The sequence below is a fragment of the Gadus morhua genome, chromosome 13 (assembly GCF_902167405.1).
Source record: "Gadus morhua chromosome 13, gadMor3.0, whole genome shotgun sequence".
Taxonomy (NCBI): domain Eukaryota; kingdom Metazoa; phylum Chordata; class Actinopteri; order Gadiformes; family Gadidae; genus Gadus; species Gadus morhua.
This window is the reverse complement of record NC_044060.1, coordinates 8,103,221-8,118,912: the sequence shown is the minus strand read 5'-3', so window position 1 is coordinate 8,118,912 and position 15,692 is coordinate 8,103,221. Positions and strand designations below refer to the sequence as shown.

Here is a 15,692-nt window from a genome sequence, read left to right as displayed (position 1 = left end):
TTGGGTTACAACGAATGTATTATAATATAATAATATACTAAATGGCAACACCTGTGGGCCTATAATTAACCTTTCTTAGCACTTGAACCCAACATACTGTATGCTTCAGCTAAACATCATTATTTCCAGTATACTCACATTTCCTTTCAAACTTACAGACCATTTCATTAAATAAACAAAACAAGGACCAAGCAATACATTGTATCATGCTTGTAAGGTGTGGGCCATGCTTTTACATTGAAATAAACTACTTAGAATATTTCTTAATAAATATTGAATACCTGTGCAACCATCAGTTTGGCAGTTATTTATTGTATTATTAATTTAAAGCTTAATCGAAATAACAATATAGACCGTTGCATATTGAAGACAAGTAAATTAGTAAATCGAAGACAATTCAAATATTCCAGATCGAGTATCCCAGGCCCAGCCATTGTAGTATACGCCGTTGTAATAATCCGTGTTGATTTTAATCGAAATGAAGTGTCATTAAAAAACTTGGTCAGAGATGCCACGAAGTAGGTGGCAATGCCTTAACCGTATATGTGTTGAAGGCCACAAGGGCCTCTTCCATCCTTGTCAAGGGGAGTGCTAACCTTCTCTCCTTTCATACAACACAACATCGGACGGCAGACGTGTCATTTTATACACAGGCTAATGGTCATCGTCGTCTTGTTATGGTTGTGCTTCCGGGAACTTTGGACAGGATCATAAAAATAGTAACAACGTTCCACTCTAATTTATACTCGTTCAAGTGATATATGATAGTTATAGATAGTTCTAAATAATGTATAATGTAAAACGATGTTTTTCTTTTGTACTCCCATAATGCACCGCTCACGACCGACCAATCAAAATATTACTGTGGAATCGCATACCGAAAACCTTTTTAAATGTATTCACCCGGCAGTAACCGATTGCCATCATACCTTTTATTTATTGGATTTTAATCTTACTAATTTTTACGGATTAATACCAAACGATTAATGCACAAAATAGTCGCAGATTTGTAAGAACATCTAGTGCCTCATGGTGGCCAGGAGAGAGCAGCAAAATGCAACAAAATAAATGTAATTTATATTGCATTTATCAGACATGGATTTAGATAAAGGGCGCATTGCGTGCCTAATCCCTTTACCCTTAACTCTTTTTTACAGTCCTCACATGTTAGTCACATAAATGTGTAGGCCTATTTGTGACTACACGTGGCTGGTTTCAAACCCCATTGTGTGCTATATCATATTACTTTTAATTAAGCAATATTTCAAGAAATAAATAGTAGGCTGCATGTATAACAGCACAGTCGGTTATTTATGCTTGCGGCACAGAGGCCACAGTAAATTGGGACCTCTCAAAACATTTAGAAACAGAAACCAATAATCTATTATATAACAGCTGGGGACTTCAAATAAAACAAGGACGGAGTAACATCACAATCTATGAAGGTTATATCTAACTTCATGTTGTTACAAATTGAAAAAAGTATATGAATGAAAAAGGCATATTTACTCCTCCAAATTATAACCAATTCATGGATCTTTTAGATCAATTCACCCACATATTAAAAAAAATAAAATAAAACAACTTTGTGGCAAAACATACTTGTGGAAAATCCCAATTCGTCCCTTTTTAGATCAGCAAGGCAACATAGTTAGTTATATACAAAAATAGTATTCAACACGTATAATAACAAAAACTATTTGGTGGCCCTTTCCTCAGTGTACCAGATCAGGACCTCCCTGGCCTGCCTGCTCAGCCCGAGAGCCGCCAAACCAACGACCCGGCTGCCTCCAGACACTTTGGACTCTACACGAGAGGACAAGCATTTCAGGCATTTTGGATGTACAGTTTAAAGCTGAATTAACCAAGACGTACACATTAAGGTAAGTTTGTGATTTGACCAAAAGGTAGTGAACATGTAGGGTCAGGTGCAAGAGACCCACCGCTGTAGTAATACAACATGGCCACGCCTGCCGCTAAACTGAAACAGCTGAGAAAGAACATGGGGCCTGGAAGAGAAGGAGAAAGGAGGATATTTCAACGTCTGTATCTATCTTGTGAACCAGTTCTTCTGGTTCATAAGAAGTTATTCTCTTATTTAGAAGTCTAGACTTCTAAAAAGGAATTTCAACTTTGCATTTGTTATCCTATTCTACTAAAAAGTATGTACATCACGCAGCATCCTACTATTGGCAGAGTATACATTTTTGAAAGGATTTTTCTGTATTTTAACAAAGTCACGTGACCCCATGAAATAATAAACACATTTGGATATCATACAGGTTTTTCTGATGGCATGTCTTACTTCTTTCATTGAGGTCATATCTCTGTCCGGGAAGAGCTCTCTTTTTCAGGGGATCTGAAGAGTCTGGGATGGAACATGACAAGGATTCAAACATAGAGTTTCACAACCATTTCAGAAAAAAATTATGCATAATCATGGAATTAGAAGAAAATTCCAGCATAAATCAGCATTGAAATAAAGACATTACAACATTGTCTGGGAATTCCCATTTGTAGCAGGTTGGTCTAGTCTAGGTAGTATCTTTAGAGTCTCGGCGACTAATGGAATGAGAATAACCTTTGAGACGGAGGCGTGTGGGCAAGCTGTAATAAACTTCTTCCACGTGCAAGTGGAGTGCACGATAAAACTCCTTGCAGGCTTCCTCGCCTTTCTCCTGCAGGTGAGTTAGGAGCTCACCAAGGCGCACACAGGTGGGCACATCCAAGTCTCTGAACTATACCGTTTGAAGAGAGAAAAGTAATTATTTATGCACATATGTCAACAACTCTGTGTCCATTATAAAATCAAACCACAATGTATAAAGTAGACATATACGCTAGGTAGGGTTGGCTGTATTGTCAAATTCAGCATCACCTTAGTGGCCTCCTTGTCGGAGAGGATCTGGGGATATATCCTGTTCAGCTGCAGAATGAGTTTATCTACAAGCTCTGTATCCAATCTTTGGTCTGCTCTGAGGAACCGGCTGTCCTCCAGCAGCTGGTCGTGGAAGCTGTCTGCGGAATGTAAATAGAAAGTACCTTTAGAAGAATGCTTTGTGCATAACGATCCGCATTGTGCCTTTCACCGATACATACGTGGATAGCGCGCTAAAAGTACTGAAATAACTCGTTACGTATCGTATCTACCCAGGCTTCAGATAGCTGCAGATTGCCAACAGAACTACGTGTTGAAAGTTGCAAAATGCTGTGGAACGTTGCATTACCGGAATGAGATCCATGGTCTATTTCGGTTTTCAAGAAGAAACAACTGCAAATACAGCGGATCTAAAAGACGAATTGTTGCAGCGAGAAAACTTGAGGAAACAACCTTAGGACAGGGAATGCAAGGTTGTATGGAAAAAGTAAAGAAACTGGGAATCGTGGAACTTTTACGTATCGCGAAACAATCGTCCACTTCAAACAAATCAGTTAAATGTTATTCAATGTGGAAAACGCAACATGTATTTAAAAACTAAAACACAAACCTCCCATTGCAGAGAATCCCGGACCGTCCTTTGTTAGGCTCCTCCCTCTGAGGTCGTCTACTGACAGGAGTGGCAGACCGGAAATGACAGAGAAAGTTTCTTAACCAATACGCCCTTTCATGTTTTCAGTCCTCATTTTAAACCACTGTTTACCACCATTGTTGTTTTGATGCAAATACTTGCATTTATTGCATGCTTCTTGACATATTCATAATGGATAGCTAAATTCTTAGATGCATTAATAAACACAAAGGCCAGGTCTTGAACAGTGAGATTTATTTATTTGCATTAGTTATAAACTATAACTAAGCAGGGACACCAGCTAAGGCATTTACCATAGCAGCGTGTTACCACAGTTATTGTATGTTGAATATTTCACCAAGCATCACACCCAAGTCTTCATTGAAACAAAAGGCACCAATACTTGTAACAATTTGACATTGTATTAAATAAATAGATACTTGAAAGGTTAAAATAAAAATCATATACAACTTAGTTAGGTGAGCAAATGTGAGCGAAAACGTACAATGGTTTAAATGGGACAAATTATTAATAAATTCTTGATATAAATTGCACTTTATAAAAAAAAGACAAAAAATGGCACTGCATGCTTATGAAGATGCTGTTATCTTCCATAATTGCTTGGCATTGTAGTAGATTTTAACATTGCAGTAAAACAAAAACATTAGCATTTCTTTATGACTTAGCATTGATGACGAATATTAACTTAATCACATGACTTTAAATTATAAAGCTTGCATATATAAATATACATTTTGCATTATTCTTTTCCTAAGTCCCATCACACATACTTAACAATACCTTCGAAGAACAATGTGTCTTTAAGGCAAAATACTAATTGTCTTATTGAACAGAAGCTGGTTAAGACCCTGAAATTGTATTCGCACCCTTGCGTAACATCACATCTGTACTCTTTATTTTCTTCTTCCTTGAAAGAAATAGTCCAAAAAGGCACACCTAAATCAAAGGCTAAAAAGGTAAATAACTGAGAGGGGTGGACATTGAAATCCAAATTAATCCCTTGATTCTTTGTGTCAGAATCTTTCTGGAAGATACCTTTAAAACAGCACAGGTTTCATGGTTCATCAGCCCCGTTCAAAATAAATCAACAATTTCTTTGTACAAAATAAACTTTAAAAAATAAATATGGAAAAGCCATTGTGGTGTTATTTAGATATATTCTTTATCCCCTCCATGTCGCTAGCCAGGGCAGAAATGTTAATGTGTCTTGACCTCTGCCTTTGTCTTTACCTCCAGGTTACATCCCCGCAGACACCATGGGCGTGTGCATGTTCGACACACACACACACACACACACGCGCGCGCGCGTGTGCGCGCGCTGACAGCCGGACCTTCATAGTGACGTTGGACCTTCAAGTCATTTACTGCAAACGGGAGAGATGAAACAACAAGACAAGGTCAACCGAGTCATCCATCCGTCCGTCTGGGAGGAGACGTTGAATGAGTGTGGAGGTGGGTGATGCATTAGTGGGATGGAGCTTACGAGGTGGTTAGGTGGGCAGTGGTGGGGTCTGCGGGGGGGCAGGGAGTCTCACGACGCCCCGAAGCCACCGTGCACGGTCCTCTTAAAGAGGGGGTGACGAGGTGTCCCGAGTGAAGTGAGGAATGAAATGTTAAACAAAGTGACAAAGGGAAAAAAAAAAAAATGTAGATGAGCTCCAGCAGCTGTGGCTCTCATGGGAGGGATCATAACTGGCTTAACGTTGGATTTTCACACAGCCACACACTTGGAGCAAGTCATGTGGCAGGTTGCCTTGATGCTTTTGACAGCGGTTGCCAATGGCAACTGTAGCCGTTGACAACACCGACGCATTACAAAGACGGAGACATTCCATAGGACGATTGAGTCAAGGCGCGTTTCTCTTTGCATGCGAGAAGCTGAAACGACTAAGTATCTATTGGCATTGGCAAGTGTGTAAAAGTCCCTGATTAACAACAAATGCTTGGTCCCTCGGTAGACTCAAACTAGCTTTTGCTCCAATGACAATCCACCGTCTTAAACGACAGAAAAGCTTTGTTGAACTTCCTGTGAATAACATTAAAGTCACGTGACACCATGGAACAGTGTGTGACTCAGCCCCTTGAGTTCCATTCACTGGAAACACTACGCTGGCCCTTTAATTGGAATCGAGAACTACTCTATACTGAGGAAAATCTAAATCTCAATAATATTACAGCAATAACGCAGTAATGTAAATTCTATCCAAAAGGAAAACCATTTTGTCCTGTATGTTTTGGGTTTAGGATTCTGCCTGGACCTTAACTAAATATTAGTTAATTAGTAATAAAACAATAAGCAACATCCGTTTCGATCGTCTAGCAGCCAGCCACAGGCAGTAAATACCATCAGGGATCCAAGCGCTCATTCCCATGCCAGAAGTTCACAACAGTCGGGCTCTGAATCGTGCAAAACTCATCCATGTCTTTTCAAGTAACAAAAAAAAAAAGAAAAGAAAATGAAAAAAATGCATATCAACCCAAGCATGTGGATGATGAAACGGGGGCGACAGGCTGATGCAGGGATGGCCCCGACCGGACCGGCGGAGCAAGGAAGAGCGCAGAACAGGAACCATGCCGATGCCGATGTTAGTCGCTAAAGCCTGCGGTGGCGGCGGCGGCGTGCGCGGGCCTTCGACTTACACGGTGGCTCGCCGGCGCCCCCTTCCCCTTGGGCTTGCTCCTGACGGCGGCGGCGGCGGCGGGACCGATGCCGGCGGCCGTGCGGCGGGCCTGCTCGTGCTCGAACTCCAGGTCCTCCAGCCGCTGCGTGAGGGCCAGCTTCTGCTGGATGGCCATGCGCAGCAGGGAGTTGAGGGTCTTCTTCTCGTCCTCGGCCGCCGTCAGCTGCCGCTGCATGTCGTCCAGCTGGGTCACGTACTCGTCACACCTGAGAGGCACGGGGAGGGAGGGAGGGAGGGAGGGAGGGAGGGAGGGAGGGAGGGAGGGAGGGAGGGAGGGAGGGAGGGTAACAGTCGTCACAGCAGTGGAGAGCGGATGGATGTAGTGTAGCGGCCGGGGGTGTTTGACTCGCGGACAAGAGGCACCGAGTTGGAGCCCGGATGTTGATTACGGGTGGTGGAGGGGGGGGGAAGTAAATTGATTCACAGTGGGGAGTGTGAAGCCGTTTATAACTTCCAAAAATAAATACAACAATTTAAATAATTTCCTCTTACGTTAGGTTTGCTTGTGGGTTTACATTACACGCAGCGTTGACATTATAGTTATCGGTTGATAACTTTTTCAAATATATAAACGAGAGTGTTACACACATTGTGATCTGCTTTCATGCCCTCATTTGCCACACCGCCTTTCTTGACGCACAGCGGACTGGACTAGTTCCTGAAACTAGCCCCACTCTGTACTGAACCTGCTCCATGTTGACCTCTACATGTTATAACTGTCCATGGCTCGAGATAAGAGTGGTTGCTAAATGAATAAATAGTAAGTTACCCTCCATGGCCAGCAGGTGGTAGGATTAACACAGCAGACTTCTTGTCCACCCTCCCCACCCCCCCAGCCTGCAATTGCCAGATGCAGGGATGATGACTTTGCCAGCCCTCTGACTCCAGCTATTATTACATCAGACATTTCCCACAATGCTCTGCTCCTCTCACATATGCAGAAGTTCTTTTGCTTTTTTTTGTGCCGACCTAAATTTAGACACGTAGACCAATCCTAATTCGCTCTTCGAATAATCGACAATTATTCTAAATAGGAATAACCTGACTCCTAAGCGAACAATTCATATTCATATAAATATTTATATGAATATGAATGCACATGTGAAGAATATAAAACAAAGCAGTGTACTGGCTAGGGCGGCTCCTGCATCTGCACTAACTTGCTCAAGCGTGTCCTAAACGCCTAAATATTTAAAAGGCTTGTTAAAAAAAAAAAAGGAAAGAAGAAACCGTACCTCGTCGCAAACATGGCGCGCAGTGAGGAGAAGGTGGCGGCGTCTTCCTTCAGCGTCTTGAGCTCGTTGCGGAGCTTCGTCATGGTCTCCTTCACCGCGGCCTTCTCGTTTTCGTACTTGCTCTTCAGGTTTCCCAGCGCCACCTCAGCTGTCTGCGGGCGGACGGCAGCTTGTTAGCACTCACTGAAGCCTTGATCGCTATTTCAGAGACCGTTCACACGGTATATTTGTAGACGGGGGGCCTCCTCACGTTGTACAGGACTACAGCTGGGCCGAGCACGCACATTATACTTGTTCGCAAGGCCACCCACCCATTCAACCATCGAACCAAACATGTCGTACCATGCTTTGGTTCCGACTGATATCCCCCACCCCCCCATTGAGTCATACAATCCCTTTTACTACACTCACACGATCACACCCCACCAAAAACAAACACCCCAAGTTAACGTTAGAACCCTCAACGCGACTGACATGCTTGTTGGCCTTGAGGACCGTCCGCAGCGTGGCGATCTGCTCCCTCTTGGTGCTCAGCAGCGACTTGAGCTTCAGGATGTCCCCCATCCAGGCGTCCCTGTCCTGGTCCCCCACGCCGTTCATCTCGGCGCTGGCCAGCCGCTGGCGCGACAGCTCCGTGGTGCGGTCCACCGCCTGCTGCAGGTGGCGGATCTGGTCGCGGATGATGGTCACCAGGTTGTAGATGTTCATGGGCTCGGGCCGGTGGGCGTGGCTAGGCGGCGGCGCGGGGGCGGGGCACACCTCGGCGGCGGTGGTGGTGGTAGTGTGGGCGGGGTCGTTCTCGGGGATCAGTCCCCTGGTGAGCAGCACGGGGGCCCAGTGCTGCTCCTTGCCCTCGGCGGCGGAGAGCCCGCGCACGCTGGCCAGGCCCTCGCGGTAGTAGTCCAGCATGACGCGGTTGGGCATCTCGTTGTTGCACATGCACACGTGGTTGTACAGGTTGGCCAGCTCCTCGCTGAAGGCCACCAGCTCGTCCTGCGCCACGTTCAGGCTGCCCAGGGACTCGCCGGCCGCCGCGCTGACCAGACGCAGCTCCTTCTCCAGCCGCAGCACCTCCTCGCGGTCGGCGCGGCTGCTCTTCTCCAGGGCCGCCAGGCCGCCGCTCAGCTCCCGCACCTCCGCCGCCAGCCGGGCGCGCTCCTCCTCGTAGCGGCCGCGGCACGCCTGGTACTCGGCCGTGAGCGTCTTCAGCTCCTGCCGCAGCTCGCCCGCCTCAGACACCGCCAGCGTGTACTTGCACTGCAGGATCTCTGGCCCGTTGATGTCCAGCTCGTAGTAGTCGCCGTCGCCGGCCTCGCGGCTGTCGCGCTCCTTCTCGCTGTCCAGGGCCGAGTGGCGCTCCTTGGTGGCCTGCAGCTTGCGCATGGCCACCAGGTTCTCCGTGAGCCGGCCCACCGTCTCCTGCTGGTCCGACAGGGTGCCGTGGGCGTGCTCCAGCTGCTTCTGCAGGTCCTGGAGGGAGCCGAGCAGGGACATCTTCTCCCGCTCCACCTGAGGGAACAGCGGTCTGTTAGTGAGGATGAACACGCGTTCACACTGACGGAGACACGTCTCTGCTGATGAGTAATAATGCAATACGCTCCATAAATTAGTTATTGATTATAACTGTTGGCAAACAATTAGTCAACATAATAAAGCAACATGCAGTAATGGAATAATTGAATAAATAGGAATCATTAACACCACTCTTTGAACATATTGCACACAGATCAGATCAGAGTGCGTCACTCTCCAAAAGCGTCTTTCCCTCGTTCACCAACACTTGGTGATCCATCTCGTGTCTCGTGTCAACAGGGGCAGCTCCATGTCCCGTTGTGTGCCGCCGTACCTGCACAAGCCGCAGTGTGCCGCCCGTACCTGCGTGAGCTGCTGCTTCAGCTTCTGGATCTCCGAGATGTTGAGCTCGCTCAGCAGGTCGTCCACCAGGCTGGGCGCCGGCTTCATCAACTCCCCCTTCTTCCTCGGCGTCGACATAGAGAGCGACGCCAGGCCGTTCTCCAGGCCCCGGAGCAGGTCGCGGCCGTCCCCCTCGCCGCCGAACGGGTCGTCGGCCAGCTTGAGGTTGTCCACGGACACGTTGCAGGAGCCCTGGTAGAGGGAGTCGCCGATGGTCATGTAGTGGGAGAGCTCCTTGCGCAGCGAGGCCTTCTGCTCGCGCTCCGTCTTCACCGTCTCCAGGGCCTCGGCCAGCTGGCGCTCGGCGATCTCCCGCAGACGCACGGCCTCCTCCAGCTGGCTCTGCAGGCACTGGGAGTCCTCCTCCAGCCGCCGGATCTCGTGCTTCAGGCCCTCGAACTCCACCTGGATCGGGGGACGACCCACACGGCCATGGGAGTTAGAGCTGGCTCAAAGTGTCTGAGGCCTAAAAAGTGTTTAAGTGTTAAGTTTGGTTCCTGTTGGTTGTCAGTTGAGGTCATGGGTAGGTAAGGAATTTATTTTATTTTTTTATTTTATTTTTGCCAGCGGCAGCGAATGATAGGTAGGTTGTTTTCATTTAAAAACGATAAAATTCGCTCATCCTTGTACAAAATGAAGATGTGCTGTACAATTTTTTTATAAAAATAAAATAATAACAACACTTTTTAGGCCTGAGTTTAATTGTAAATCTAACTTTTTTTTTTCCTTAAAATGTTTACTTGTGATACTACTCTGTGTGTCAATGGTGGCACCGTTTGCACTCCTAACCCTCCCTGGAAGGAAGGATCCCAGACTCTGCGCACCTCTCAAGATTTCTTCCTTGATACTTAAGGGAGGATCTTTTCTGCCATTTTGGTGGGCTAGGGTTAGGGGGCAATTTAAATCTAAGGTTTATAAAGCTCTTTGAAACTAACTGTGATGAAGGGCTGTACAAATAAAATTGACTTGACTTGAGTTTCCATCATCTAGTACCATTTACTTTCGAAGTAAGCCTTGAAGAGACTAGGGTTGGGTTGGGAGTTTTCTTAGTCTAGATACCACTAAACCCAACCTTCTGCCCATTCCATAACAGCTAGTGTGTGTGTGTGTGTGTGTGTGTGTGTGTGTGTGTGTGTGTGTGTGTGTGTGTGTGTGTGTGTGTGTGTGTGTGTGTGTGTGTGTGTGTGTGATGAAAACAAAATGAAACAAAATTATATGAAATATAAATGCGCTTTCCTTAGCAAAACATTCTCATGACAGGCAGGCCAGTGCAGACCTTTTTAATTCACCAATGAGATATGGGTGGTGTATCCGGGAACACAAAATAAAAGACCTTCGGTTACTGGAACTCTTGATGTGTAAGAAGCATAAAGTGTCTATTGATTATATTACAGTGTTATTAGAAATGTCTTTAATATTAGTCAATATAAAAAGGACATTTCTGAAAGGATGCAATTTAAGCCAAAGTAATTTTCTGTTACAAGATACTGCACTGTTCTGAAGATATCCTCGCTGCATTTAGACATGCCGGGTAGTTTTGCTCATAGATTAGATGGGGATTCGGTTAGGAGATTAGATGTCCAACTTTGTAGTTTCATAACAGTCCCAAAGTGATTTTCACTTCTTTTTATTTTAACAAACAAGGGCAAAGAAAACGTTTTTAGTACAACATGAGGAGGGCATAAGCAATAAAGTCTATTTGCTCTATCGCAGAATGCTATCGTAAATAGGAACTGATTTATTCTCTTATTGCATAAACTATATGTAGTCATACAAAATTAAGGAAGGAACAATATATCATACTTTAAAAAAATCTGAATATGACCAACCATATTTTTCACATCCCATAACGTCAGTCATTTCACATCTCCATGACTGACGTCATGGAGAATTTTGTGTTCATTTATCACAGTCAGTAACAAATGACTGGAAGTGTTCCTGATTCACACTGACTAAATATCTGCCAATGAAACACATGGCTTTAAATATCCCTTTTAAGGTATGAGACATTGCCAGAATCAGAATCAGAATCTCTTTGTTATTGCTCAAAGTGCAACGAAATTGGGGATATCTAATCATTGTGATATCTAATGGATATTTGTCTAATATTCAAGTAGTAGTTATAAAGAAGGTATCCCTGGAACTAGGCGGCATTGTCAATCCCAAATGCCAATCCCATATTCGTCTACGAATAATATAATTCATACATGACAGCCCGAATACCTCAATATTAACCATTTACTACATTTCATACATTTTTGAGACCCATAATGTGGATCGGATGGGCAGATGCTAGAGGCATTTTTCATATTCTTTTTTTGTTAGACATCTTATCAAATTCTGTCGAACAAGTTATTAATCAACAGCTCCTCCTCTTAGAACAGAGCGAGGACCACTTCCCAAACTAGGGATCTCAGATAATACCCTCCTCATGGTCTGTAAACGTTGCCCGGCTCCGGGCTGGGTAAAGGGTGGACCTGCGGTGTCTCACCTGGCTCTGCCTCAGCACCGACACCTGCTTCTGCAGGGAGATGTTCTCGTCCTCCAGCTCGCTGTAGTCCTGCAGCAACCGGACCTCTCGCATCTTGTACTCCCTGATGTCATCGCGCATCTGAATGCGCTGCAGCTCCACTTGCTCAGAGCTCTACACACACACACACACACACACGCGGGCACACACACACACACACACACATCAATAAATGAGACAGCAATGAATGTACAGGTGAGGCATGAAATTGGCAACTGATACCAGCGACCTTAGCAGTTGTATATATTGTACACATTTCCCAGAGAGTAGGTGGCAGAGTCTTCTTTTCAGGCAGCAATCTTCCCCACAGCGCTTAGTATTGGCATATTTGTTCATTCCTGATGATGAATGTTAACCATCTCCAGGTGCCCCCGCTTGCAAAATGCGTACCTCTGTTCATCACACCCCTGCCAAGCAGTATGCTCAAGGCACTGGCAAGAGAACTGTACAACCTCTGCCCCTACGGCCGCCCACTGCTCCTCAACAAGACTACCCAGGGATAACTCCACATCAGAGGCGTCCCCACGGCGCAGGGAGACACCACGAGGAAGGCTCACATCTTTAGCCTCGAGCGCGACGGAAACCAGCCGGTCGTTCTCGGCCTGCGTGCTGGCCACCGAGGCCTTGGCCTGCCGGAGGTCGTTCTGCAGCTCCAGGACCTTCTGCTGGTACTGGGCCTCCTTGCTGGCGGACTCCAGCATGAGGGATTCTTCCCGGCTCTCCCCATCCGCCGCCACCTTCCTGTGGGTGTGGTGGGCCTGTCCGAAGGCCTGGGGGGGGGGGGGGGGGGAGAGAGGAACACGCATGTTAGATTTATGTTTGGATTGAAATCGATTGATCGTTGGATGTTGGCATTATGTGACGATACAGAGGCACAAATGTTAACGTTGTTGTTTTGAAGAAGTAAAGTTTATCTTGAATCTGTAAAACTCAACCACTTCCCTTTTTTGTTTTTATTTATTGTTGCCTTGACGGAATACATATGTCTAGTATTTGAATCCTCTTTTGAGAGTTTAGATGGGTGTAAGAGATTACACATGACATAATCCGTCGACTCATTGACACAGTAGCGTCAATGTGACAGAGTTCTTTAGTTACTTTGTGCTGTACCATTCACCCAGCAGGAAGATATTAATGGGCATCTATGATGTCATTCTAATGGCCGTATGGCCCCTGGGCCCATATAATAGCAGCATGCGATGTAGCTAGCACATGGCTAACATATTTGACAAATAGGGAAGAATGAAGACTGTGCATTTCCACAGCTAGCTGTCCTTAATAATACCCATACAACCCAGTGAGTCTCTGTTCCGACTGGTGGTGGTTATGTAACATATTTGGTCTCTTAAGGCCTTGAAGCCACCAACAATTCGACAGATCCTGCCAATACATCTCTCAATTCCTGCCCTTCTGCCTTTCCTTTTCAGGATATGCCAAAAGAGAGCATGAAAAGCATAGTATCGAGTAGAAGACACGATTGGTTGGGGGTTTAATTTTCATGGAAGACTCAAGACATCCGACTGACATGGAAGGGCTTAGTCAGCATTAGATACTTGGAAGGTGACTCATGGAGGAAGCGTTTGATACAATCATGAATCAGTGACAAAACCTCGACAACTACAACTGCAAAGTCAGAGGAACCACAGCTGACAGGTTAAATCAGACAGAGGAACACAAACAGCCAAAAGTCTCAGTTCAGTCACATGAGCCATTTACATAATGTTGGCTTCACAGTAAGACGTCTACATATTAAGGCTCTGGGTTTCACAGGATGGTAGAAGTAACCAGTGGAAAATAACACATAATGAGCAGCAGATGTGTCAGAACTGGTGATCAGTCGTGTTTGTCTCAGAGAAATCCAATTTCGATTTTAAACCTTACCATAAATGTGTACGATATACATGTCCTGAACATAGAGAATGTACGGACTGAGCAGGTTAGTGAGGCTGAAGTACCATATTTACAATAACACTCATGCTGCATGGTTCAAACAACCACATGTGTGAGGCTGAACCACGTCTAGACAGGTAATACTATTGTTTATAATGGCGTCAAATGATACAATTATAATAAGCCAAAACGGGATACACCAAATAATATAGCATTAGCCAATAGTTTTGGAATAGTGATCAGTTTCCATGCCCTCAAACACAGATTAAACAGCTTCCATTGAAGGAAAGCAAAGTGTACTACCCTCAATCTTCTCTCACAGTAGGGGCTACAAGCATGGTAGCTGTCAGGGTCCAGACAGGAAGTATTGCCGACTACCAGATGGGACTTCCATCATGGCTGACACTGTCTATGGTCATTGCATACTAGTAGACATTTTTTGTGCAAAGAATACATTCCTTGTGTGTGTGTGTGTGTGTGTGTGTGTGTGTGTGTGTGTGTGTGTGTGTGTGTGTGTGTGTGTGTGTGTTTTGTTTTGCACGATGATTGCAAAACACTACATTATTCAACCTGCTCTAACAGAGTAAGAGAGTCCCAGACATAGGACTGTCTGGCTCAGGTTTGACGTCTGTCAGAGGGCTGTTCCAGAGATACAGCGCCGTGGCAGAGATAGCAGAAAGAAAACGGGGCTGAGTAGTAAAGTAGAAGCTGTATGAAAATACCGTGATGGGTTATTCAATTGCATATCAGGTGGTTACTTAAAAGGTGATTTGATAGGGTTGATAAAGATGTAACTTAATAGTATAAGGAGGTAAGCTCCAGCCAAGGTCAGACAACACGTCGGTTTGTGTGGAGCGGGAGCAGATGGGCTTGGGGACTTCCTCCATAAACAAACGAGTGTTTGTCAGCTAACTTGAAAGATATGGGCCTGGTTTACAGTTTATTTTGGTACGGATCACTTGGCCATTTTTAATTACACTGTTATAAATCACGTTGGATCACTTCTGACTATATGACAGCTCACAGCGACCCGGCATACAAACTTATTTTAAGTTCATAATGTGTCTCGATCGACAGGGTTGGTTGAATTAAAAAGAACCCATGTGCATTCATCTTTTCCATCCATCGGGGATCGGTTACCTCCTTTAGGTGGTCCAGTTCTTGTCGAACTGTTTCGAACTCGGTCTCCAACTCGTCATATCGCTGTTTGAGCTGTTGTTTCTCCTCGAGCACCGCCAGGCCGTACTCCGCAGCTTGGATCTTCTCATGGGTGGTTTCCCGCAACTCCCGGGAAAGACGTTCGATCTCCACATGGGCCCACTGGGGTCCGGCTTCCTTAACCAGGGTCGCCTCCGGATATTCCTGATCCTTCGTGGACATCTTGGTCGGTCTGGGGTGTACAAACTACACACAATACCCCTGGACCCAGCCCACGAAGAACTGCAACAAATCTACAATGGGAATCGATTCCCTTTGTGTTTAAACGACATGGTTGTTGCTTTACCTCTGAGATGCCTCCGCCCAATGGCGCAAAATACATCAAGACATACTCCGAGAGAGCACGCTTACATTCTCGACTATCTTATAAGTGCATGCAGATCATTGGAATTTTTTTTGGGCTCTCCGTGAGTCTGGGAAGGAAACTAAGTTGAGATCATCGGTTGGCTTCCAGCACGCTGGTTCACAACCCTGTATGCGGCAGTGGAAATGTAGTTCTTACACGCTGACATTACAAAGGACGTGTACGTCAATTTCTACAATCGTACGCCAATGACCACAATGCCTTGCGACCTTTTTCGAATTCTCCCGGAGGAGTTTCCCAGCCAAACCCCCGAACTGCATTCGAGGCAGTGCTGCCACCTAGGGATAGCTCTGAGAATTGAAATACCAACACTAAAAATGTTTTCTGGGA

The 15,692-nt window shown here is 45.4% G+C and overlaps 2 protein-coding genes and 1 non-coding gene across 4 annotated transcripts; all 3 read right to left on the bottom strand.

Moving 5' to 3' along the window:
• Window positions 1-292: 292 nt before the first annotated feature.
• Window positions 293-3,595, bottom strand: card19 (caspase recruitment domain family, member 19). The gene is made up of 6 exons (XM_030373936.1): window positions 3,489-3,595; window positions 2,879-3,018; window positions 2,582-2,738; window positions 2,306-2,368; window positions 1,944-2,009; window positions 293-1,806 (listed from the first exon to the last, which is right to left on the bottom strand). The coding sequence occupies exons 1-6, from the start codon at window positions 3,493-3,495 to the stop codon at window positions 1,697-1,699; spliced, it is 543 nt and encodes a 180-aa protein (XP_030229796.1). The 5' UTR covers window positions 3,496-3,595; the 3' UTR covers window positions 293-1,696.
• On the bottom strand, window positions 491-618 carry LOC115557915 (U6atac minor spliceosomal RNA). The gene has a single exon (XR_003979293.1). It is a non-coding gene; the product is annotated as a U6atac minor spliceosomal RNA (small nuclear RNA).
• A 152-nt stretch (window positions 3,596-3,747) lies between the features above and the next one.
• On the bottom strand, window positions 3,748-15,485 carry LOC115556700 (protein bicaudal D homolog 2). Of its 2 annotated transcripts, XM_030373934.1 has the most exons (9): window positions 14,921-15,484; window positions 12,448-12,660; window positions 11,852-12,004; window positions 9,322-9,765; window positions 7,921-8,955; window positions 7,447-7,598; window positions 6,171-6,417; window positions 5,014-5,094; window positions 3,748-4,894 (listed from the first exon to the last, which is right to left on the bottom strand). In XM_030373934.1, the coding sequence occupies exons 1-8, from the start codon at window positions 15,158-15,160 to the stop codon at window positions 5,062-5,064; spliced, it is 2,517 nt and encodes an 838-aa protein (XP_030229794.1). In that variant the 5' UTR covers window positions 15,161-15,484; the 3' UTR covers window positions 3,748-4,894; window positions 5,014-5,061. The 2 variants fall into 2 exon arrangements, with proteins under 2 accessions (XP_030229794.1, XP_030229795.1); XM_030373935.1 differs by lacking the exon at window positions 5,014-5,094 and having other exon boundaries at window positions 14,921-15,485.
• Window positions 15,486-15,692: the final 207 nt, after the last annotated feature.